Raw genomic sequence first — 26,618 nt, 5'->3', positions numbered from 1 at the left:
TGCCCAATTTGGTTCCATTTGCTTGATTAGTTCTCGAATTATAAGGAAATTTGTATTTCATTTGTTTGGGAGCCCCCCTCTTATAGGTGGCAGGGGTCATAATTCCCCTCCTAAAAAGGGTGGAGGTCTCAACTCACCACACCCACCCACACCCACAAGCCGAATTTTGTTCCATTTGCTTGATTAGTTCTGGAGTTATGAGAAAATTTGTATTTTATTTGTATGGGAGCCCCCACACATAAAGGGTAGGGGTCCTAATTCTTCATAGAAAAAAGGCTTGCCTCCAAAACCCTCCACATGCCATATTTGGTTTCATTTCATTGATTAGTTCTCGAGTTATGAGGAAATTTGTATATCATTTGTATGGAAGCCCCCCTTATAAAAGGGGGAGGGGTCATAATTCCCTTCCTAAAGAGGTTAAGGGTCTCAATTCACTATAGAAAAAAATTCTGCCTCCAAAAACCCCCACATGCCAAATTTGATTCCATTTGCACGATTAGTTCTCTAGTTATGCAGAAATTTGTGTTTCATTTGTACGGCAGCACCCCCTCTTAGTGGGAGGAGGGGTCTCTAACCATCATAAGAACCTTCTCTGGCCCCAAAAACCCTACATGTACTTTTTCACACCGATCGGCTAAGTAGTTTTCGATCCTCTAAGGAACATACGGACGGACAGACAACCAGAAATCCATTTTTATAGGTATAGATTTGCTGTCTATTTGTCGTTCTTTTATCGTCTTTTTGTCAGTTTATTGTCGTTTTTTAACACCCTTCACCGTCTTTTGTCGTCTCTTATTTGTCTTTTTGTGACCTCCGTGATGAATTTTTGACGTCTTATAATCATATTTTTAAAATCTGTTTTTATCGTCTGTTTTGGCGTCTTTTCGTCGTCATTTTGTATTATTTTCTTCGTATTTTTTTTCATCTTTTCATTGTCTTTATCGTCGACAAAAATGTTGTCTTTTGTCTGCCTTTTCTATGTATGTTATTTCCGACGTATGTTTGTTGTTTTTTGTCAACTCATTTCGTCAACATTTTATCCTATTGCCATCATTTGGTCTTTTATTGTCTTTTTAACGTCTGTTAACCGTTAGTATTAGTATTTACCTCTCTACTAGAGAGTCTCTAGTGTTTTCACGTCCTCTTTCTGTCTCTTTTTAGCGATTCGTTGTCATTTTCCATCATCGTTTGTGGTGTTTTTGTCGACATTTATAGTCGTTTTTGGCGATTCTTGTCACTATTTTGTTCTCTGTTTACGATCCCTTCATTGTGTTTTCAGCATCTCTTTATGGTCTTTTCGTATTTTTTATTGTCTTTTTTAATATTTTTTGTTGCCTTTTGAACCTTTTCGTCGTATTTTTGTTGTTTTTGGTCTTTTTTACAGTGTTTTCGTCTACTTGTCATAACTTTTTCGTCATCTTTCCATCGTTTTTTCACCGTCTCTTCATCGTCTATTTACTGTCTCTTCATAATCTTTCATCTTCATCGTTTTCGACGCCATTTTCACAGTGTTTTGTTGTATCTTTGGTATTTTTTCTTATATCGTTTTTTCATGGCATCTTTTCATCATATTTTCGTTGTCTATTCTTTATAGCATATCGGATTTTAGCATATTTCGTCGGGTTTTAACATTCCTCTGGTTTTAGATTTTTTCTCGCTTTTTTCGGGGGTTTTGGTTACTGATGTTAAAACATGTTACAACATTTTTGCCATCGTTTTGTCGTCTTTTCTTCGTTTTTAAGGCTTTTTTTCATCGTCTTTTGTCGTCGTTTCTCCATTGTTTTTGTTGTCTTGTCACTTGTTGTTTTGTTTTTTGTCTGTTTTCCACTTTTTTGTTGTCCTATTTGTTCTCAAGACAAAAAAAATGTTTTTTATTTGGAAGGAGAGTAATTGTATGATGACGAAATTTTTATATCTTTTTCTAGTGTATGACTCTATACGCGAGCAAAACCAAGAGCAATCACAAAAAAGTCAACAGCGTCGCTGAGTAAGAGTGTGGAAGGTGCACATTTAACTGCACGTTCCAAGAATATATTGAACAACAAGCGATAGAGTATCGTTCAAAATAGCACGTTCAAGCCATTATCTCATCTCACACTGACATTTCACTTGACTGACTCATACATCGCGTTGAAATCCACAAACAGCTCAGTTGTGCTCCAGAAAGTTATCTAGCATCTATCGCAGGAAAAACATTGGTCCGCTGTGAAGTGACCTTCTCGAAAACCAGCTTTGTATTCGCCGACAAAGACAACGCGAAAGGTGTCAATCTAACGGATGCGGGAGAATCCACATGCGATCTCTTTTCAAGCCCTAGTTAGAAGGCGCATCAATCTACTCACCAGGCTTATATGACTTGATACTGACTATGTTATGATTGACTAAATCGTACTCCACTTCGAAATCCACAAACAGATTATGAGTGTTCAGTGTTCAAGTTGTGCTTCCTAATCTAATCTAATCTCACACTAGCGCAGCGCAGCTTGAATCAATCATTGCAGAAAGAATTCGAAGGAATCAAGTGGAACCAAAAATAATACCTAATTCCATTAAACTCCTTGAAATCAAGGGGAAAGAAGAAAGCGTGGACCTCCTGTACCAAACGCTTCCCATATAGATAATGACTTATTTACAATCGTTGGGAGCATCTTTTCTAACAAAGGCCAAGTGATACTCCGGACCCTCCGGGATGAACTAATGGCATTTAGACCAGAAACCAGGCTGCAATTGGCCAAGGATTATGCGCCTTATTTCGCTCTCTGAAAATAGATTAGTTTACCAAAAATATTAATTTAAATTAAATAACACTTGAAAATAAAGTCGTGTGGTTTAATGGTTACCTAAAACTGCAGTTGTAAAGTTAGGAACTGAAAACCACACGACCCCGCACCTCCTAGCTTGGCTACTCAATTATAAATATTGAAGTATTTCCAAGTATGGCCACGTAGAGGCGCTAAATAGCGGCTAGGGATGGTTAGAGCTATGTTGGGCGCTTTTTCCTAGTTGTCTTCCCCATTTCATACCCTGAGTCCTCAAGTTGTGTTCCGGAACTGAACTAGAATCTTGTCGCAGGGAAAACATTTGGTCCAGCATGCAATGATCCTCTCCGTAACTGCACTAGTATTTCCCGTGAAGGACTCTGCTGATGGTTTCAATCTTACCCTGCAACATTTAACGACGAATTGAGTAATGTTATGGCTCGACACCCTTTCTTGTAGATAAGCCAAAAGAGGTCATCCAACCAGCATTCATTCAGAACTGTACTTCGTTTTAGAACAATTTATAACAACTGCAATCCTCACAGCTTTCCTCTTAAGCGGCCCCAATTTCGCTTTACTGAATCGTACGCTGCCTTGAACTCTATTATAGCCTCTCTGTTGACCTCGCGGTGTGACTCTGGTCTAACAAGCCTGTCGTTATAAGTTCGAATCACGACTGGTAGAGGCTGCAAAAGTCAAGAGGATCCTAGCATTAGTTCCGCTCTTGTCCTGTACTCTAACAGCTTGCTGCGAACTCTGTCGAATACAAAGAGAGTTGAGTGTTGCTGAGAGTGAGAGTTGCCATTCGTTAGTCGTGCAATTTCCATTTTACTCTGTGAATGTTTTTGTGCTAGGAAAACAGGTGCTCTTAATCGTGAGGCATCGGAAAGCTGGTGCAATTGATGACTAATAAGTGTCTATCGCCGGTCAGTTCATCACTTTTTTTTCTAACCAGGGACTTCATGTCTCCGATGATGATGTTGATGTCCCTGGACGAGCAGCTGAGAGTAGAACTTACCTATTATACTAAAGCACAAAAATAGTTTGAAAAGTCATTTATTTCATTATATGAAATCCAAAAGTAACTTTCCAAACACGTTTCCGTCGCAATTAGTTACTGCAGTCTATTAGTTACCAGAAATAGTTATAAAAGAGTTGCAATAGCTAAGTGTGACGGAAACGTGCTGTAAGGGCTTTCTCGCAAAAGCAATTTTTGATATTGGATGTTGCTGAAAGTCTACAGATTTACAGATGCATCTAACCATCTTTATGAAGACATAAGTAATCATTACTCTGTGCTTTCAAAACCTCTACCTAAACCGGAAAAACCGTTGACAATGATACACTAACGATACGCTCAAGGGACACAATAATGCATCCTTTAGAACCGTAAATTCTTTGAGTTTCTATTACGAAACAGAGAAGTTTCAGCATTGACTCGTGCTGGTTGGAAGATCAAAAGCAGCAAATTCTACGCACCACTAAGCCACATTCGGAAACTCTGGACTTCCAGTCATTAACCACCCACTTGGGCCACCCTACCGTACTATGGACTCCCATCTAATGCTTCATCTTGAACACAGTACCAGCGAACGACAAAGGAAAGGATCTGGTTGCCTTTGAACCACGTGAGCAACGTTTTCCTCCCGACTCCCTGCCCGGTACCCTGTACCCTGGCCGCTTTCAGTACGTTCCAACCGGAGCTGACGATAGTGTAAATGGATTCGGTAGGCGGACCACCGTGTGCCCAACCCAAACCGAAAGTAGGTACCAACACCGTGTGCAGGCAGGACCCGGACTGCATAATACACTCACGACGCGCACCATTAGCTCCAGCGCCTGGAGTGCTGTTGTTTCGCGAAAAAGCTGACTCCTTCAGCTTCGTATGGTTGTACATGGCAGCAGAGCCAGATTCGCAGATCCACACACAGACAACCACACACACACACACACACATGCCGTTCTCGTGTATTTGTGCAGGAACAGTGCAAACATTCAACGAGTGAACACTGCACTAAGAAATATTCTCGCTGCGAGGCACAACTGGAAAATGCATTTCACTCGGTATGTTTTCGTCTGCCACCGTCTCAACCTGCCTGCTGCCAACATCCGACCGACCGCATCCGAATGCATCCACCGCACACCGACTAAGGAGCTTGCAATGTAATATTTAGCCACTCGGTAGCTGTAAATTTCAGGATAAATAAACACTGCACTCGGGGCTCCGGCGGCTTTATCTGGCGTTCCGTTCCGAAAACATTCGCATCGGCTAAAGGATCTGTTTTCCCGGTCGGGCGGTCGGTCGGTGAGCTATACGGAATAATTTTGAGCATCTTTCACCGGCAGCCAGCGAAGCAGGCAGGAAGCTTTCCACCCACTAATGCTGTACGCTGTAAACCGCGCGCGCTCTTCCACCGCCAGCAGCCAGCACCACCACCCAATCGCCAAACCGGGCCGAGCCATCGTTAAGCACCCTAAGGTTGTGGGGAAACACAATTGCTTTTTTTCCTCTCTGTATATATATAGAAATTTGCGATTCCAGCCCCGCAGCGCACGTGGAACGGGCTGGTTTGGATAGAAGTGATCTGCTCATTTCCGGCAACTTCCGCCGCTCGGACAGACTCCGGCAGATGGGCTAGAGTAATGTATTCAATTTAATAATGTAAATAAAATTGATGTTTTTTTAGGCCGTGATGGAAACGGATGGCATTAGGAAGCTATGCGTTCGTTTCTTCGAGTGCTTTCACCAGAACTTTCCCGCCAGTATTTATTTAAGATTCTTGGAAGAGCATGAAACTTCGGCACAATGTTGGTCTGTCGGAACCAATTATACTATATTATCGTGCAATTCAATGCATGTTTCAACAATTACGACCAATTGCCCGTGTCGACACGAACTCAGTCATTAGAATCACATCCCTAGCCTTCAATGCAATCACGGGTGTCGATCTCACTCGAGGGACGTTTCCACCTTCAATCATATCCAATTGCGTGATAATGACAACCATTGATATGCTCGACTATAATCGTATTACAAAGTATAATTAGTGTGCACACAAGTGTGTGGGTGGGCGGTGATCGGATCAAAACTACGACGGACCGGAACGAGACCGGAGACGCATTCCGACTTTGACAGGCAGTGCCAGTGCTTGTGCCGGTGCCAGTCCCCGGGAGTAGGTGCGGCTGGTAATCGCTCGAAATGATGACTGCACGCGAGTGCTCATGTTAGTGAACTGATCCGCTCCGCTCGTCGTGACTGTCGGGCGGCAGATAGGGACGAGAGAAAAAAACACACAAACGTTAATCGGTGAACGCCCCCTCCCGAACCGAAACAGGCCACACTCTGCAAACCGTGGTGGATTGGTCGTGGTCGGATTGGATTGCCAGCGCAGTGGGATATCATTTTTGCACTATCGGCAGGCTCCGCATTTAATGGGTCGGCAGCCCATTTGCTGATAAGGCTCAGATATGCTGCGCTGCTGCAGCATAGTAATTACAGCAGTCTGTGTCGGTGCATAAAAAATAACAACCGTAGAGAACGCTTCTGCTGCATTATTTTTGAATTGCAAAAATTTCTGATTCTTTGCCCTGTACCTTCCGCCTGTCGGTTCCTGTGTGTGTGTTTGTGTGTGGGTTTGTGAATGGGGAAAAACGGAAGGGGGTTGGTATTTTTTGTGTTCGCTATTTTTCATTTTTTCTTCATTTCATGCTGTAACAATTCACCTCAAAGGTTTGGCATATGTACTGCCAGGAAGTCGGCTAGGAAGCGGAGGCAGCGATGCATTTATGCAACAATTAAGTCGGTCTGCAGTCGGTAGAGCGTGAATAGTCATAATTTTGAGAGGCTGCTTTCGGTTGTGAAATAATGACGAGTTCTTGTTCTAAGACGCTTTCGCCGCCAGGCCACATCCAGACTGCAGGCAGCAGGCAGCTACAGCAAAGGCTTCTCACTTAGTAGAGTCTAGGCGCAAATTTGTCGGAACTATTCAAGAAATTTGCAACTTGTGTAAGTTATTCTGTTTTAATGAGCGGGACGCATAATGGCCATAAATTTTAAAATCATTGTTCGAGGAAAATTTATGCTTCAGACAGAGCCTTATCAAAGTGGCATTATCTTGCAACAGCAGCAACACTCTAACAACAGTAGAAGTTTATCGGAACAAAAGGTCCAATGAACTGGGTGTTGCATGTATCCAAACTGTGGGACAAGCCCCGGGTGATTTCTAACGAGTTATTGTTCTTACCGGCAGAATAAAGTTTTCTTTTGTCGCAATAAATTTAGTTCGTTAAGTAAACTAGCCATTCTCAAAAGTAGGTTAAGAGGAGATTTATAGGGAAGGAAATTGCAGGCTTAATGTGTTCCCTGATACCTGGTCGATATTTTTCTACAATGGTAAGTAAAGCTTCCCAGTTAGCATCGAGTTGCGATACTAAAGAGTGCCCCACATCAAATTGCACCACTGAAGAAACGTTGTACTCGAGTTCGATTAGTTTTTGAGTTACGCAAAAATTTCTGTTTTATTTGTATGAGAGTCCTTATCCCTCTACCACAGGGGTGAAGGGTCTAAGACCATCTTTAAAAAAATTCCTGCCTCCAAAACCCCCCACAAGCCAAATTTGGTTCCATTTGCTTGATTACTTCTCGAGTTATGAGGAAATTTGTATTTCATTTGTATAGGAGCCACCCCTCCTGAAGCGAGGAGAGGTTTCAATTCGCCATAGAAAACATTCTTGTCTCCAAAAACACCCACATGTCATATTTTGTTCTATTTGCTTGATTAGTTCTGGAGTTATGAGGAAATTTGTATTTCATTTATACGGGAGCTCCCCCTCCTAAAAAGGTAAGGGGTCCTAATGCATCATAGAAAAAATTCATGCCTCCAAAAACACCCACATGCCAAATATGGTTCCATTTGAATGATTAATTCTCGAGTTATCAGGAAATTTGTATTTCATTTGTATAGGAGCCCCTCTTCCTAAAGTGGGAAGGGGTCTCAATTCATCATAGAAAAAATTCTTGTCTCCAAAAACACCCACATGTAAAATTTTATTCCATTTGCTTGATTAGTTCTCGAGTTATGTAGAAATTTGTGTTTCATTTGTATGGGAGCCCCTCTTCTTAGTGGGGAGAGGGGTCTCTAGCCATCATAAGAACCTTCCCTGGCCCTTAAAAACCCCTATATGCAAATTTTCATGCCGATCGGTTCAGTAGTTTTCGATTCTATAAGAAACATTCGGGCAGACAGACAGAAATCCATTTTATAGGAATAGATTTGTATGGGAGCCCCCCTCTTAGTGGGAGTAGGGATCTCTATCCATCATAAGAACCTTCTCTGGCACCAAAAACCCCTACATGCAAATTTTCACTCCGATTGGTTCAGTAGTTTTCGATTCTATAAGGAACATAGGGCAGACAGAAATCCATTTTTAGGCATAGATTTGTATGGGAGTCCCCCCTTTTAGTGGGGGGAGGGGTCTTTTGCCTTCGAGAGAACCTTCCCTGGCCCCAAAAACCCCTACATGCAAATTTTCACGCCAATCAGTTCAGTAGTTTTCGATCCTATAAGGGGGGACATAGGGACAAACAAACAGAAAACCATTTTTATAGGTATAGATTTATTTATTTGACTGATGTTAGGCTCTGCCCATTATCGATATCATAAAACATTATTACATAGTTATTACCTACTCATTACAAATGATTTACAAAAAATTTTCTAAGATTATCTCTAATTTGCTTCTTGGTCAATTCAACATTCATAATTGTTAAATTTCCAGCATTCTATACATTGGTTCATTTCTGGCGTAATTTTGAACTCTATTTGTCAAACGAAAAGGTCTAACACTTCTTAACGACGAACGTCCATCATTCACGGTCACTTGGCTTAATAAATATGGCGAATTATACCTGCCGGCGAGTATGTCCTTTAAGAACAGAGCATCTGCTGTACGCCTTCTGTTCTCCAAGTTTTCCGTTCCAATCAATAAACATAACGATTTATAGTTAGGCATCTCTCCGGTCCATCCTAAATTCCGCAGGGCATAGCGAATAAATTTCTTTTGGATTCGCTCAATTCGCTTTTTGTGCACTTCGTAAAATGGTTGCCATATTACACTTGCGTACTCAACGCCACTTCGTACCAAGACATTGTACAATGATATGATAGTATGGATCCTTTAATTCTCCACTGAGGCGTTTGATCATGCCAAATAAACAATTTGCTTTTGCGACAATCTTTTCAGTATGCCAGATGAAGTTAAGCTCGCTGTCCATTTCTACCCTAAGATTGCATACATGGTCTCTTCTTGGTATTATTTCACCTTCCATGGAATAATCAAATAGCAATTTATTTGTTTTTCGGGTACAGGACACCAGATTACACTTCTTCGTATTAACTTTTAGACCGAACGTTTTGCAAAATCCGATGAAATGTTGTACACTATCCTGAAGAATTCGATAGTCCTTAACAGATTTAACCGGAAGAAAAACCTTTACATCGTCAGCATAAGTTAAGATGTAAACTCCAGTGAGAAGTTCCTCATTCATGACTATGACGAAAAGTAATGGCCCTAGATGACTCCCCTGAGGCACACCAGACCCGACTGGGAATGGAGCTCAATCTTGACATATTGAGATCGATTCTTTAAATAGTCGCTTATCCACCTCAGATTTATACCGCTTTTTCCATACTTTGGCAGCGCTTTGGCGATATCGTAGAAACAAAAATTCTTCCAACCGTCTACGCTTTACAACAGCCAGTCGAAAATATAAAACCCTAAACAGGAGACTCTACCGAACCTTTGTACAAAAAACAAAGCGCAATCTTCGGCTTAATCCGAAAAGTTTTTGGAAGTTTGTGAACACAAAGCGTAAGGAGGATGATTTACCTTCTGGTGTGTATCTGGAAAACGACGAAGCTTCTACCGTAAACCGTAAATGTGATCTGTTCGCTAAATATTTTTCGGGAGTATTCCGTAATGAGCGCGCTTCATCTGAAAGTATAGCATCAGTTCCGAGTGATGAGATTGTAGCTGAAACGTTCAACGTTACTGGTGCTGAAGTTGCTGAAGCCGTTGGCGGAATGAAACAATGCTATTTATTGCCCGGGACCTGACGGCATCCCTGCTGTGCTGTTGAAGAAAGGCTGTGAGACATTCCAGTGTTACGGGACACTATCCCTACTATGCAGATTGGTTTCTGTTTCATCAAATCCCTGGCATTCTAGTGGAAAATGAAGTACTCTTTAAACAACTATTTTACAAGGTATTTGCCAAAAAACTGGTGAAACAGGAGGCGATTCACAGGGTAACAATGAGTGCTAATTGTGTCCTGTAACGCTGGAATGTGTCAGTGAGGTTTTGAAATCGCCAATCGCTTTATTATTCAATCTCTTCATGCAATGTCAGAAATTTCCTCGTATTTGGAAGTCCTCCTTTATGTTTGTTGGGTTCAAGAAAGGTGACAAACAGAATGTGGAACAGTACCGAGGAATTATTTCTCTGTGCGCTTGCTCAACAATTTTCAAGGCAATGGTTTATAAGCATCTATCTCTGGTTTCATGTTAAGAACTACATATTTACGTCACAGCACGGTTTTTTTTTCCTGGGAGATCTGTTTCAACTAACCTGCTGGAATTCACCTCTCTATGCTTGCGCGCAATGGACCAGCGTTTTCAAGTTCATGCAGTCTACACTGACTTGAAGGCTGCATTTGATTGCGTGGACCATGCAATTCTGCTGGCTAAGCTTGATAAACTGGTTGTGTCTGCTGGTTTAAAAGCCTGACTCGATTCTTATCTACGAGACCGCAGGATGGCAAAACTTGGTGCGTCTCAATCTTGTTGGTTCCAAAATAATTCCGGAGTACCTCAGGGCAGCACGTTAGGACCACTACTGTTTTCTTTGTTTATAAACGAAATATTCCGACTATTACCGTCCGGCAGTAGATTGCTTTATGTGGATGATGCCACTCGTCTCCATTCAACTCGGTCTTGAGCCACTCGTCGCCAATTTCCTAGTCGTCTCAGAGGTCGCAAATCGCTTTCGACCTGGTCGAGCCATCGTGCACGTTGGACCCCCTGTTCCTGGTGCCGATGGCGTTGTTGAAGAGGACTATTTTCGTTGCATTGTCGTCCGGCAAATATTGTCCGCAGCACTTTCCGTTCGAACACGGCAATTGCGCGCATGTCCTTCGTGAGCAGCGTCACGGTTTCAAGTCCATAAAGAACTACCGGACTAATAAAGGTTTTGTACATTGTTAGCTTCGTGCGGCGGCGTATGCTTCCTGATCGTAGCGTTTTACGAAGGGCAAAGTAGGCCCGATTTCCCGCTTGGATGTGCCGCTGGATCTCCTTACTAGTGTTGCTGTCCGCGGTCACCAGCGAACCCAAATACACGAACTTCTCTACTACTTCTAGTTCGTCGCCGTCAACGATTACCGTCCGTGGGAGACGCGCGTTTGTTTCCTATAAGCCTCTTCCTTTCATGTATTTGGTCTTCGACGCATTTATTTTTAGCCCAATTCTCCTAGACTCCGCTTTCAGTCTGGCGTAGATTGCCTCCGCCGTCGCAAAGTTCCTGGCAATGATATCGAAGTCATCTGCAAAGCCTAGAAGTTGGCTACCCTTGGTAAAAATCGTGCCTCTCGTTTCGATGCCCGCCCGTCGGATCACCCCCTCAAGAGCGATGTTGAACAGCATGCAGGATAAACCGTCACCTTGTCTCAACCCTCGCCGCGTCTCGAAGGGACTCGAGAGTGTCCCAGAGATGCGTACGAAACACATCACTCGATCCAATGTAGCCCTGATCAGTCGCGTCAGTTTGTCTGGAAAACCGTGTTCGTACATTATCTGCCATAGCTTGTCTCGATCGACTGTTTCGTATTCTGCTTTGAAATCCATAAAGACGTGATGCGTGGGCACGTTGTACTCCCGACAGTTCTGCAAGATTTGTCGGATAGTAAAAATTTGGTCCGTAGTTGCGCGAGCCCTCATGAAACCCGCCTGATAATTCCCTACGAAACCTTGTGCTATCGGATCTGGGAGAGTACCTTGTAGGCGGCGTTTACCAGCGTAATACCGCGATAGTTTCAGCAGTCTAGCCGATCACCCTTCTTGTAGATGGGACAAACCACTCCTTCCATCCATTCCTCCGGTAGCTTTTCCTCCTCCCAAATCCTCGAAATAACCTAGTGTAGAGCCTTTGCTAGCGTTTCTTCGCCCTGTTTGTAAAGCTCCGCCAGTAGGCGGTCCTTCCCAGCGGCTTTATTGGTCTTCAGCAGCCCGATTTCTCGTTGGACTTTCGTTCCGCCTCCACTGCGACTTCGCCATTGAGGTGTTCATCGAAGAACTGCTTCCATCTGTCGACCACCGCGCGCTCGTTTGTGATTAGATTCCCTCCCTCGTCCCTATCTGTTTATACTCCGCCAAAAATAGTCCGCAACAGCTTTCGGTCAAACCCGTAGAGGACTGCCGATCTGATTAGCGTTTTGATCGAAGCGTCGAAAGCTTTTCATCGGAAAACTATGTTCTAGCATTATCCGCCGCGGGTTACTCCGTTTGACTAAGTCGTACGTAGCCTTAAAGTCAACAAACAGCTGGTGAGCTTGCATGTTGTATTCCAGGAACTTGTCTAGTAACTGACGCAGAGTAAACATCTGATTCATCGTGGAGCAACCCTCACAAGATTAGTACGCCTACGAAGGACTCCACAAAAGGTCCCAGTCTACTGGACAGTACGCCGGAGAGTACCTTCTTATAACCAGAATTGAGCAGTTACGCCTCGATAGTTTTTATAATCGAGTAAAAATTAAAACAGGGCAAATAAGACCATCCAACCATCCAACCTCCGGCTTAAACACGACAAATAGCAAACTGTAAAAACCAAGCAAAAGTAATTAGAAGTACTAAAGGATGACATGAAGGACATGTCCATGTCCTAGCAAATGTTACCTTCTAAGCAGCCGCCTGTCGTGCACTGAAAAAAATATCAGTTCTCGGCGTTTTACTGGCAAAGCGCAGAAAACGAAGCGATTTGTTCTCTCTCTCTCTCTCTCTCTCTCTCTCTCTCTCTCTCTCTCTCTCTGTCGGAAGCTACCTTCTCCGACGAGCGACAAGTAGTTTTTTGGCTTGTGCTGTGCTTTGCCGCTTTGTTCTGCCTCTGTTTTCTTTCATCTTTCTTTTTCTGCCGGAGTACTACCGAATGCACGCCCTCAAGGTCACGGAGCAAATCGTTTCAGTCAATATAATTGCCTGTCCAATATTCTCTTTGAGATGCGGAAAAAATAGTCTTTTGTATCCAGTGTGCGAAGAAAAGATAAGCTCTGTTTGTAGTTGTGCTCCTTCAGCGCAAGATGAGTGGTTATAAGAGAAAACAGTACTCAGGCATCATTCGGAGGTTGAACAGATCGGTTGAACAGAAAACAAAAGCTCTTGGTCGTTGTAAGAAGCAGATTGCTCTTTTTTTGTATGCTTAAGATGAGCAAAATAAAGCCTGCTTCTAAGACGTCAATCGTTTGCGACTTTTTAGCGTGGACTAGAGATTTCACAATACCCAACAAAAAGATAGTCCAACGGTGTTAAATCGCATAATGTTTGAATCCGGTCCATTGGTCTATTTCGCGAAATTAAATATACGCCGGATGTTGCTTGCAATAAACCAATTGGGGCCCGTATGATGTGGTATGCTGCGTCGTCTTATGGAAATCCACAGCTTTTTCGGTTTTTTTAAAGATACAGGTACCAAATAGTGACTTTTTGGGATTCAACAACGGTACGAGAATTCATCCTAATTTTCAATTGAACGTCTATTCAGCCATTAAATATAAATAGACCTATGACCTATTCTTTCCACGTCAGCGTTTTGACCTAGATTTGGATCCTTTTTAAAGCTTAATGTATTAAAGCGGCCTTCTCTAAAGATTTTATTTTGTGTACAGTGTTGTCTTGTCGTACAATTTGTATACATTGTAGATAGCACTCCAACTCCATGCTTTTCACGGTATAGAAGCTGTTGACAAAAATCTTTATCTCCATTAACTAAAAATCTATTTAGAAAATACATATTGCATACCATTTCTCCACTGCATCGTGAAATAAAATAGTCTGCTTTATGAAACCATCAAAATAGAATTATTCTGCCATCAGTTTAATTGTTCGGAACACGCAACCTAGCACGAAATGTACCTCTCAAGCGCACCTTGGCTGGCAGCAGCAGCAGCAGCCCTAGCCTAGCCCATCGTACTGCAACATAATTGCCTCATCGAACCCCCACCGTCTGACGACCCCTACCCGTGAAAAAGCACACCACAGTCGGCTGTCCTAATTTATGAGGTTTTAATTTAAAGCAAATATCATGCCGGCGTGTACACCAACGCCAACGCCAACATTCGTGTGTCGTATAGTACTTCTGCTCCTCACCGCCCGGATCCCCTTCCATTTCCTTAGAGCTTTCCAGTCCTGGTGGCTCGGGGGATCTGTTCTACTTGGAAAATCTTTGTTTACCTATACACAGCGCAACTATAGGTACGCACTTCACTCTACCAGCAGCTCAGCGCCGGCATATAACTTAATGGTTCTGGTCGCATCTTCGCTCCGGAGGTACCTGCGTGTGATGTGTACATTATGTACGCTAGTATAAGCAGAGGTCTCTCCGTTTTGTGTGTTGCTCCAGTCTGGAAAAGTCCTTGGGGAGGCTTCTCCGTAAGCGCCTGCCGGGCTTGTAATTAAAGTGCTGTTTAATCAGCTTGCCAGGCTTCTTCGTCTTCTTGTTCTTCGCATATTCCTTTCTTCTCGGTACCGTACTCGGTAGTACACTCTGTTCTCGGGGATGCTTTTCAATGTTACTGGTGGCAATGGCATGGTGTGGACTCAGACCGTTTCAGACCGTGTGTTACTTAAATTAAACAACAAGCACGGCAACTGTTTATCTTTGATTAAGTACAACTATAAACTTTGGGGTATGGTCTGTATACACTTTCAAATGAAGGAAGGGGAAGGAAATTTGAATGTTCGTGTCAATACGGGTTTGCAAACATTTCAACGTTCATCACCATCGATTCCATGGGAAAATGGATTCAAAACAAACCCTTTCCATCAATTTATGATGCTTCGCTAATTTAGGGCGAATTTTAATTATTGTAGAGTTCTGCTTGAGGCTTCCCATCGGCTCGGAGATTATTCCGATTAGTTGGAAATATACTGCGCACCCAATATGATATTCATGTTAACATCATGCATGGATCAAACGTCAAAATCATTGGATTTCCTAAAGCAGTTCCAGTTTGATTTGAATAATCCGCTTTAGGATTACTGGCGAACTGCTGCGAGTAGGAAACAGTCACATTAAAACTTCCGCTGTTTAATCTGATTATTGCGTCCCCCAACGATTCGGTAAAGATCAGATCTCACTCAGTAACTACGACGGAATGGCTTCCTTCTCAGCGAAGCTGGTTGCGAAACCAGTCGCGAAGCGATGAATCTGCTGCCGCCACACCGGCCGACCGGATACACCTCCATGCGCGCCAACAAGAGTCGATTCTTTTTTTCTCAATGAAGTTGTATTCCTCGTAGCAGGTTTTTAAAATTCGTGTCAAGTAGCAAATGTTTTTTTTTTGCTTTGCCGTTCTGTTTCGCTAAGTTTCCTCTCCATCGTACGTACCTGCCTACTCGGTAAAGCCCAGCGCAAGTTTCATTCATAAATCACACATCAACCGCAGCCGGCCAGCCAACAGCATAGTACAACTGTAAAGGTCCGCCATGAAGTCAACTAACCGGTTTTGCCGCTCGATGAGATCGTCGTCTGCATGCTGTGAGCACAAGGATATGTGCCAGTTCGATTTTTTGTCCGATCTGTTTGGTGCAGAATTGATTGAATCAGTGATATTTATTCAAGTGTTTCCTATAAATTACGGGTTACTTGTTGGTCTAACGAAAGGGTAGCGAATGGTGGCCAATTAAATATGAATTTTACTAAGGTTGTCGATGTTTACATCCAAAATTATTTCGAGCAATCGGTAAAAAATAGCAAATTTATCGCGGTCAGTTTTTCGAAAATTGTCAGTTTTTCGATAATTCGAAAATTATCAAAGGATGTATTGGAATGATACAAATCCAACAGAGTCACTTTCGTACCCAAGGACATGAACGCCTCCAACGCACCGGAACTAAGACCCATCGAAAAATACTAGACTATTATGACCAGGCACTACGGAAGCATCCCAAGCAGGTCAAGTCTGAGGAAGACATGAAGAAAAAGTGGATTTCCGTACAGATGAAGCTGCAGCTAGGTTGTACAAAACTTTTTGAGTGGAGTTAAGCGTAAGGTGTGAAGTTGAATGAAATAAATATGCCAAAAGCATACTAAAGGGTTATATTTTGTTGTCTGAAAGTTTGAAAAGGATCAGTCAAATAAGTAATTTTATACAGCGTTTCTTCCGTGGTGCAATTTGATGTGGGACACACTTTATTTCAGGGGGTGATAGAGGACCACATTTGACGAAAGAAATCCTTCTACACATATGGTCAAATCTTGATCGTTACAGAGTTATTAAACATTTTTAGTTTTTGGTTCTGTTTGCCTCAAATTAACTCTAGTACAAAAACTATGCTAGCTAACTCAATTCTGTTATTTTTATTCGAAAGCTGTGAAAATTTTGTATTGAAAATTGCGGTTAAACGTCCTATTTTAAGAAATTTAGTAACTTTCTGCAAGCAAAAAGCTTTGAAATAAATGGTACTCAAGCCGTTTTCATCAAATTTCTCATAAAAAGGCTTGATAAAACTGATTTCTTTTATTTACCAACTAGCTGACCCGACAAACTTCGTATTGCCACGAATTAAACTGTGTTCCTAAATCATGAATCTCGATTGATCTTTGTCACAATCTCGAGTTTTGAAAGTTTCTGAGGAGTTCAACCTCAGATGATTCATTTTGGCAATTACGTAACTATGAAAGCATCCCAGGTAACCAATAAGCATCACCAATGCTATTCAAATGCAAGCCAATAAGCATTTAAATCGCCACAGGGGTGAGGGGTCTCTAACCATCATAAAATGAATTCAAGACTAATCTCAAGTTTTTAGTCTTGACCTTGAAATGCGGTCATACACCAAAAATTTTCATTTCTTTCCCCTACCGTCCCTTCATCAATTGTAGAACCATCGTTTCAAAAAATATTAAATTCAAGACTCCAAAATCCCTCAGATGCCAAATTTGGTTTCATTAACTTGATTAGCTCTCGAGTTATGAGGAAATCAGTATTTCATTTGCATGCGAGCCCCTCTTCCCAAAACAGGGGAGGGGTCCTAATTCATCATAGAAAAAATTCTTGCCTCCGAAAATCCAAATGCACATACCAAATTTGGTTCCATTTGCTTGATTAGTTCTCGAGATAAGAGGAAATTTGTATTTCATTTGTATGGAATCCCCCCCTCTTAAGGGGGAGAGGGCTCATAATTCCCTTTCCCAAGAGGGGAAGGGTCTCAATTCACCATAGAAAACCTTCTTGCCTCCGTAAACACCCACATGCCAAATTTGGTTCCAATTGCTTGATTAGTTCTCGAGTTATGAGGAAATGTGTATTTCATTTGTATGCAAGCCCCCCCTCTTAAAAGGGGGAGGGGTCACAATTCACCAACAGTGACGACTCGTGGGGGTTTAGCTTACCTGTTCAACCAGCGAAAAATACAAATTAATAGGCAGATTTTTTATTATCGCATTTCTATATTTTAATCATAAAACAAGCATTAGGGGTATTCACGGATTGCTTGCTATGTTGCGTAAACGATGTATTTCGTGTATTGCCGCAATTCGCATTGCAGTTCCGGTTTCTATGGAGATTGAACTGTTATGCGAGTAGCGGCAGCATAAATACGCAATACTCCGTATACGCATCATAGTAAGCGCTACGTAAATATCCCTATTATTTAAATAACAACGGAATACGACGGTTTACTTTACCAGCAAACTGAATTTTAACTACGAACCGAAAACTTTTCGTTGAATTAATCTATTCAATCAAATTCAAGAATAACTACCTTCCTGCGATGCGCGCACAAGCCCACACCACACGCACCACAAGCAATATGCGTAAGTTGTTCAATGTTAAAGATGAACGAGTTAATGAGAAAATTTTGCGAATAATGCATGCTAACTGCGCTCTATATTCAAATCCCCTTCGTACCAAAACATTGTTCCTGGTGCTAATCTTTAAAGCAACGTTCAAACGTCGTGTTGAACGTTTTGCTCATTAGCTTCGTAGCTGAATAAAATGGAATCAAAGCGCAGGCCATAGGGATATGTGGTAGTCAGTTGTTCAATGCTGAAGATGAACGAGTTAATGAGATAATATTGCGCCCGCGCTTTCAAGTAAAAGCTGCTTCACATTCTCTTTTTATCTCCTTCGTACCAACACATTGCTTCTGGTGCTAATTCAGCATCAAGAATCAATGTGTGTATAAAGCAACGTTCAAACGTCGTGTTGAACGGTTTGCTTATCAGCTTCGTAACTAAACTAAATTCGTATTGCATATTCGTCGGTGCAAACGAAATCATGAACGAGTGATAAAAACAATTTTGTCGGACTGAATTTTGTTGCCTGTCCTATGAACAGGTTGAACATGCGGACGTGTCGCCACTATTCACCATAGAGAAAATTTCTGCCACCTAAAAGCCCCAAGGCCAAATTTGGATCCATTTACTTGATTAGTTCTCGAGATAAGAGGAAATTTGTATTTCATTTGTGTGGGAGCCCCTCTTCCTAAACAGGGGAGGGGTCATAATTCCCCTCCTAAAGAGCGAAGGGGTCTCAAGTCACCATAGGAAAAATTCTTGCCTCCAACAACACCCACATGAAAATTTTGGTTCCAGTTGCTCGATTAATTTGTGTTTCATTTGTATGGGAGCCTCCCCTCTTAGTGATGGGATGGGTCTCTAACTATTATAAGAACCTCCCTCGGCCCCAAAAATCCCTGCATGCAAATTTTCACGCCGATCGGTTCAGTAGTTTTCGTTTCTATAAGGAATATACCGATAGACAGACAGACAGACAGACAGAAATCCTTTTTTATAGGTATAGATTCCTTTCGTTTGTAGGTGCATAAAATTCTTAGAGCCAAAATATTTTTTAAGTTTAAAAGAACTATACTACAGAAAACTTTAATTTAACATAGGGGTCATTCCACGCGAAATGTCCGAACCCCGTGTAATCGACCTTCACGAATTTGAACCAAATTTCGCCAGATTGTTCGCTTTCGGTCAGAAAGCAAAAATCGAAAATTTGGTGCCGATCGGACATTCCCTCGATTAATGGGAGCACCTTCATTTTTAAAGAAAATACACTTTTTTGTCAAAACCTCTTATTGTCTTTTGCTTATATCTCCGAAAGTATTCGGTTTAGAAAGACACTATTTTCACATTTTTAAAGGAAATTATTATTTTTAATTATTATTTTTAAGCACCAGTGCTGCCAAACATTTTTAAACTCAATTTGAAAACTACATTGAACTCTCAATGAAGACAATTTGATCTCAAAAATTCCAACAATTGCAATGCAATTCCGATGAACGTGTTTTGCAGATTTTTTTACATAAAAAACGCTTATCGCCCTGAGGTATTCTTGGCCAATCCCGAGATATAGCGTTTTAAATCAAGCAATACCCCATTTTTTTTATGTAAAACTATAAGCAAAGTAACTTTTTTTCAAGCAATGATTCTCTACGCAATGTAAAACTACTTTGCCATATCAGGAAATGATTTAAACAATATATAGTAAAGTTTTTCTTAACAGTGTTGTCAGCTTTTCAGTTTTTCGTTTGATTTATAGCACTACATGAGGAAATGTTACTTCAAAAAGGCGTAAAATATACGTTAGTTGTTTGATCATATCCTTATTTTTCAACTGTTTTTCATCTCGCTAATAGGCATGAGCTCTTATCTTCCTTGTTTATTGCGTTTATTTATTGCTAGGAGACTAATATTCCCTTAATTAATGTAACTAATCATGCGGGTTGGCAACACTGTTAAAGAAAACCTTTTTACATACTGTATAAATGCTTTTCCGATATGCAAAAGTATTTTTACATTGCGTAGAGAATCACTGGTTCAAAAAAAAGTTATTTTGTTCTTAGTTTTACATTAAAAATGGGGAATTGCTTGCTTTAAAACGCTGCATCTCGGGATCGGCAAAGAATACCTCGGGGCGATAAGCGATTCTTATGTAAAAAATCTGCGGAACACGATGAAGTTGAAATTTTTAATAATATTTTAAGTCTTCATTGAGAGAAAAATGTAAATTTAGTTTTTAATTGGGTTTAAAAATGTTTGGCAGCACTGGTGCTCAAAAATAATATCTTTTTCGAATTTCTTGGAAGATTTCCTTTGAAAATGTGAAAATAGTGTCTTTCTAAACTTAATATTTCCGGAGATATAACCCATTCACAACCAGAAAAAATCTTGAATCAGTTGCTGCAACATAATGCGATAAAAATATACTCTCATAAATATATATAAGATGTATGGCATTAAACTTTAACCAGAAAGTGCGGAATGTGCCCAAGTGTGTTCCATTTTAGGCACGCCGTGATAAAAATCACTAAATATGTAAACGATGTAAACGACTCCAGACACGGGACATGTTCTTAATTTGTTTTGAAACGAAATTTGAAATCGTAAAAACAAACCGTAAAGCCTCTGTAAATTACAATTCACAATGCTTCATAAACTACTCAGGCATACCGCAAGGAAGTAATCTGGGATCACCACTATGTTATTATATAGATTTTTGCTGGCAGTGTTATCCCATCAGTCCCTTTCTTTAGCGTATTTTAGAATGAGTTATATGACAACATGGGTGTATTTGAATGAATTACAACTGTGGAAAATAACTTACTGAGCAGATGGGTGTTGAATCCGCTACTCTTGATTGCCGGTCGAGTGCATTTCCAGTTAGACCACAGCGAACCCCAACAAGGAGTCGAAAAACAATGTTTCGCTCTCTAATTATTCGTTCTTCGAACTTTTACTGTGCCTTTTCTAAAGTTTGAGCGATCATATTGTAAAATTACAGATTTACCGATTTTATTTCTACTATACTACAAAACATTTCATCGCCTGTTCTCACAAATCTCACTTTTATGTCCAGTTTACACACAATTTCAAATCATATTTCTCATCTTCCGCTTCCGCGAGCTTACTCACCAATCCGTTGCTGAAAATTGAATTCACAAATTGGCTGTCAATTATTCGCCGTTTTGAGCAGCCACACCGCAGCATCACCGGAGGGAATGACGCATTCCCGGTTGGACCCGGTCTTTTTTTCGCTGCAGAGTGTAGATCATAACCATAGTAGAAGCGAAGTCCAATCGGTGTGACATTTGATTGACATTTTGCTTTCGGATGAATTCTCTGATGTTCGCAGTCTAGACTTGTCGCTGTTTGATTAAATTAGGTTTTTTTTATTCGTTCTGTAGATCACAATGGATATGACAAACTGCAATTGGAGCACAAATTCAAGCTAGATAATTTGAGCTGAAAAATTTTATTTCCAGCAATTTGTGCACAAAAATCGTACCGCGCGCATTAACGTCGCTATTAAAACGAAATTAAAAGTCTAATTTCCGGCAAGTCTGTTACCACCGCCCGCTGTGCTGCGCTGCGCTGTTTCCAATTATCAGCCGAAAAAATCGCTCATGTATGAGCGCTCTGGTGGAAAGTAGCGATTCCCGTTGCCCGGGAATCCGAGCAACGAGATATGGCGCAATTAGGGAAAATAAAAAGCCATAAGACGTTTTGCGAGAATTCGTCTGCCGCATCAAACCCACCACCGCACCGGCACCAGCACCATCCCTAAGCCCAAACTAGCTAGCAAGGGGGCCAGCGAGGATTGTGTGCGAACAACCCGAAAAAATAAAAACCGACGGCTGACAAACGAAATTTCACTTCACTTTAGCAGTCGTCTGTGCGCAGATAAGCTACCTACCATAAAAGTTATGTACCATGTTTATTGCATGTTAAATCTAAATAATTAAACAAAAAAAAACAGAAAACGATTTGGCGTCGAAAGGGGAGCAGTGTTTTATTTTGCCATTTGTGTGTGGCGCCCAGTTTAAAGTGAAGGGGGGGGGGGGTGGCTTGGTGGGGGAAATAATATTTTTGTTGAGGAAATTGAAACTTTTACTACCCCACATGCAGTTGTTTCTGTGGTTGCTCGAGACATCCGAAACGTATATTTTTGGTTTCACGCAAACATGATGGTCTCTCTGGATGGAGTTCGGGTCGGAGAAAGACCTATGAAGGGTATCACGCGCAGCGTGACACGCAATATTTTATGTACTTTTTTGTACAGAGCAAAACCCTGTGCACATTCACTGCCACAACAACAATAAAAAAAAGGCTTCCACGCAAAGGTCCATTAGCAATTCAGTTTTTGTAGGTATTTCTGTTTTTTTCCTGTTTCGCCAGTTTTGCAGCTCAAAGCTAAAGCAATTCTCAAAAGTGCAACTTGACCCATTAAAATTAAAAACTTTTGCTCGGCTGGCAACTGGTAACCGGTAGTAACAGAAAAAAGTTAAGCTGGCAAATTGAATTTAAACTTTGGGGCAATGTTTTTCTATACATATAGGGACTTGTGAGTGAGTGTGTGTGTGTGTTTGTTTGTGTGTATTTATGGGTTGTTAACTCACCTGCACTGGACACACATCAGTAGCAAAACGAGAGCGTTGAAAATCCTTGTTGTTCTAGTTGGAAGTTTCCGCCTCTCTACTACCAACCATAACTCAAAGCATAATTTCTGTGTATAAGCAAAGGAAAGTTATTTTAACGGCGTCGCGTTGTCGCCGTTTAAGCTCGTTTGGATTAAATGCCATCAATTCAGTCAAATTAAACTGTAATAACTTGAATTTCGATGGAATTTTAATGGAGCAGCACGGTTGCTGATCGCTCTGTAACTGTAACTTTCGACTCAAATGGCAGTTTAAAATAATCGTCAATCTTTCCCTTTCCATTTTTAATTACAGTTTTACCTGCCCTTCTGGTCGGCGCTCAGCAGCAAAAGTTTCGGGTGATGCCACGGGACCTCCAGGTGTTGGAAGGTTCGGAAGCTCTGCTGCGATGCGAAATCTACAACCTAGCCGGGGCGGTCCAGTGGACCAAGGATGGATTTGCGCTAGGTAAGTGCCGCTGCCCACCCGCACACACACACAGCCGGTCATAAGTCAACGCTGTAACTCATCAACCTCATCGTCGTATTATTCGCAGGATTCTCCCAGACGATACCGGGCTATCCGCGCTACTCGGTGCTCGGTGACCGCGCTCAGGGTGTGTACAATCTGCGCATATCGAATGCTTCCCTGGAGGACGATGCCGAGTACCAGTGCCAAGTGGGGCCGGCAAAGTTTAACTCTGCGATCCGAGCCAACGCCAAGCTGATAGTAATATGTAAGTACTTCCCTCTGTACTTCTGGATGCTGATCGTTTCGCATATGTTTCCCTGTAAGCACCCCTGACGGATTGCTAAAAATTCGCATTTGCATCATTCGAAAACAGAAGGATGTATCTTATTTTTGGCAATCCAATAGAAGCATAATGGAAGAATGGTTCGCCCGTCAAACGGCACCCTCCATCGTACTCTTCCGGCATGAATCAAACAAGGGATGGGAAAATTGAAAAGCGCTTTCATGTGCGGAAAATTTATGACGTTCGCACTCGGTCAAACTTGTGTTCGGAAATCGGTTGGATTTAGCCCCGGCGTTGGCCGGGAACGGACCGAGAAAACCGTCTCGATTGCACTTTCACCCAGCAGATGTCACTGACTGACTGCTAGCTAGCTAGCCAGGATTCGGCTGTTCAACTCCGACGACCGTTTTGGGGTGCAGGCGGCTTTTCTTCTCTTGTTTTCCTCTTCGTCCATGCGACTGACTGACTGCCTAACAGGCAGTGGAATAGATTTTTTATTTTTTTTAAAACAGTAGAGAAGCGCAAAAAAGTTTTCTTCGCTGCCAAAATTTATCATCGTTTTGGGTAAATGGTTTGGGAGAGCGGAAAGTTCACTCCGTCTGAACCACGTTCGTTCCGACCGTTTGGTTGAACCATACTAAATGAATCAACCTCAGTTGACGCCGTCTCGTCCGGTTGTGCATGAAAAAATTGGGGACAGCAAAGCACCCGGCCAAAATCTAAATTAAATAATTACAATTAGATTTGTTAATCAACTTACTAGCGTAGTGTGAGCTTTAATATGTTTCGTCGTTCGTGATGAGTTCTGCCAGCAGATTGAAAACCTCCAAAAAACCATGCTAGTTGGTTGCTCCCGGAGGGAGCAGATGATACGGATGATGATTGTGATGCGACGAGAGAACACGAAAGACCAAACTGTCACATGCGACCGATATGGAAACTAATGTAATATGCTTATCCGTTGGGTCCAATCTCCAACCAACCAGTCAACGAGACACGACGCAAGAGCGGGTCGGCGGTGGAGTCTGATGAAAGCAATGCGATTATCCCTAACCGGACCATTTGCAGCCCTCGAATGCAAATCATCTTCGCACTGTGCCAGCCAGCCAGCCAGGACGCGCTGCTCGTCGGAACGGACTCGGTTGATGCCGACAAAATTTCCAATGTCATATCAGAGTAAAACAAAGAAAATTTGCCAAAAGCGGTCTGACATAATTCCCAAATTATGAAACATGAAAATACGAGAAAGGAGCATGTTTCAGTCCGCTCCTGGGGCTTCGCTTGTGTGATAGTTTGGAAGCAAACCAGAGCAAATAAATTGAATTAAATTCCATTGGAAAGGGTGATCCGACGCCATTTCGAAACAACATCCAAGCTTAAACTGCTAGTTAGCTAACCGATTTTAGCAACAATGCGGACAACAATCGAAAAAGCGCAAACCAACGCAACGGACACAAAATCTGGCGTCATCGGGGCATACCGAGAAAGTCACATCCAGCTCGTAAATCATCACATTTTTCATTGGCTTCAACACACCAGCCACACAGCAAGACCGGGAAAAAAGCCAGAACACAAGCACCAGGCCAGCCAGCCTTGGCTGGTTCGTACGCACATGGCGTACCAAGTTGGCATATGCGCATTCCGGGGACCATTTAATAAGCGCCTGGAACGTGCCATTGACTTACTTTACAGCCCTCCCGGTGTGCGGTGCGGACACTAAAGTCGATGGCATGCAAGTGGTAAGCAACGCAACGACGGGATGAGAGGTCTTGTCGTCACGAAGCCTAGCAGCACCAGCTCCCCCCCCTGTTTCGACCCAGTGGACGCATAAAAACAAAACCGCTTCGGTGCAGGCAGGCAGGCAGAGCAATTGTTTTAAGTGTTCTGCGAGAAAAGGATAATTTTAGCAAGTTGTCCTCCTGAAGCGGAGTTCGCACAAAACCCCTTTACTGCTACCACGGTTGCTACGGCGTAAACTACTTTCAAAAGCCAAAAAGACCAAACTGCTGCCAGACCGTTCGGATTCCCCGGGCGATGTTCATTTATTGCACCATTAAACAGCAACATTTACGGCGAAAAGCCGGCTTCTCTAGCCGAAGGAGCCTTCCAGTCTGGTGTGGCAATTTGTTCGGACGCTTCGTCCGAACGCTTGTGCTGAAGGGAAACTATAGGTAGCAGGAAGCGTGAGGAGGTACACGTTGCGTAAATTTCCGTCCGGCGTCCTCGGCTTGTTTGACGTCGATCCGAAACAGACCCAAAGAAAATCTCCTCTTCCACCAGCAGCAGCAACAGCAGCAGCGATTCCGATAAGGTGCAGATATTTATTCGCTTCTGCAGTGCAATTTTATCACAATTTAATCGCTCCGATCCGAGCGGCAGCAGCAGTGTGTGGTTAAAGTAGCTGGTGAAAATAGTAAACAAGAATGAAGCCTGAATGAAGTTCGAAACTCAGTTAACCTGCTGACCACAGCCTCTGGTGCAACCAGACATAAACAAAACGTGGGGTATCAATCTTTCAAAAGCATGTTTTAGCCAAAGAACTATGAAATAAGCATGGCATGGCAGATGTTTAAGCAATTAATTTGCTTATGCCCAAAATACACCACCCGCTTAGGGGTAAACTATGATCGTGAAGACTATTTTAGATAAATTTCATAAAGAAAACGGAAAATGCAACCCAGCTTGGGCCCACCCATGATGAAATTTAAAATTAAACCTAAAATTGGACTTGAAATGTGTTTAGGATTTGGATTTAAGTTTGAATTTCAACTTGAACTTAAGTTTGAAATTTTATTTACAATTGAACTGAAATTTGAATTGATTTTAACTTGAAATTGGACATGATATCGTACATAAAATTGGACTTGAAATTAAACCTGAAAATTGAAATGGAATTTGTCTTAAAATTTACTGTAAATCAGGCATTAAATTGGACTTCAAATTCGACATGAGTTCGGACACGAAATTGGAATTAAATTAGACTTGAAATTTGCTTTAAAACAGAACATTAAATTTGACTTGAAATTGGGTTTGAAATTGAAACTGCAATCTAACTTGAAATTGGATTTCAAAAAGACAATAAAACTGGAATTAAATTGAATTTTAAACCAGACGTAAAATAGGACAGTATACTGGACTTGGAATTGGACTTCAGATAAGAGTTAAAATAGGAATTAAATTAGACGAGAGTTTATCCTTAAAATGGGACCAATTTTGGAAAAATTAAGTATGCAAAGCTGCTTATTTACATGAACTCTTTACACATACAAAGTTCCATTGAATTCTGAAAGGGTGCAGCCAACCCCATAAGCGTGAAATTCCTAATATACCGTCAAACGGGGTAACTTGCAACAGTTCTCAACTATTAGTGCAAGTAAAAACTTATCTGTAGTATATTTGAGGACATTT

General features: G+C 41.8%; 1 protein-coding gene across 1 annotated transcript in view; it reads left to right on the top strand.

Moving 5' to 3' along the window:
- Positions 1-23,260, top strand: part of LOC128735136 (kin of IRRE-like protein 1) — a 305,500-nt gene extending 282,240 nt beyond the window's left edge. Inside the window, exons 2-3 of the mRNA XM_053829632.1 lie at positions 22,772-22,924; positions 23,013-23,260. Coding sequence (XP_053685607.1) covers positions 22,772-22,924; positions 23,013-23,260 — 401 coding nt within the window. The remainder of the gene's footprint in view (positions 1-22,771; positions 22,925-23,012) is intronic.
- The last annotated feature ends 3,358 nt before the right edge of the window (positions 23,261-26,618 follow it).

The sequence above is a fragment of the Sabethes cyaneus genome, chromosome 2 (genome assembly GCF_943734655.1).
Source record: "Sabethes cyaneus chromosome 2, idSabCyanKW18_F2, whole genome shotgun sequence".
Classification (NCBI taxonomy): Eukaryota; Metazoa; Arthropoda; class Insecta; order Diptera; family Culicidae; genus Sabethes; species Sabethes cyaneus.
This window is presented reverse-complemented; position numbering and strand designations above follow the sequence as displayed.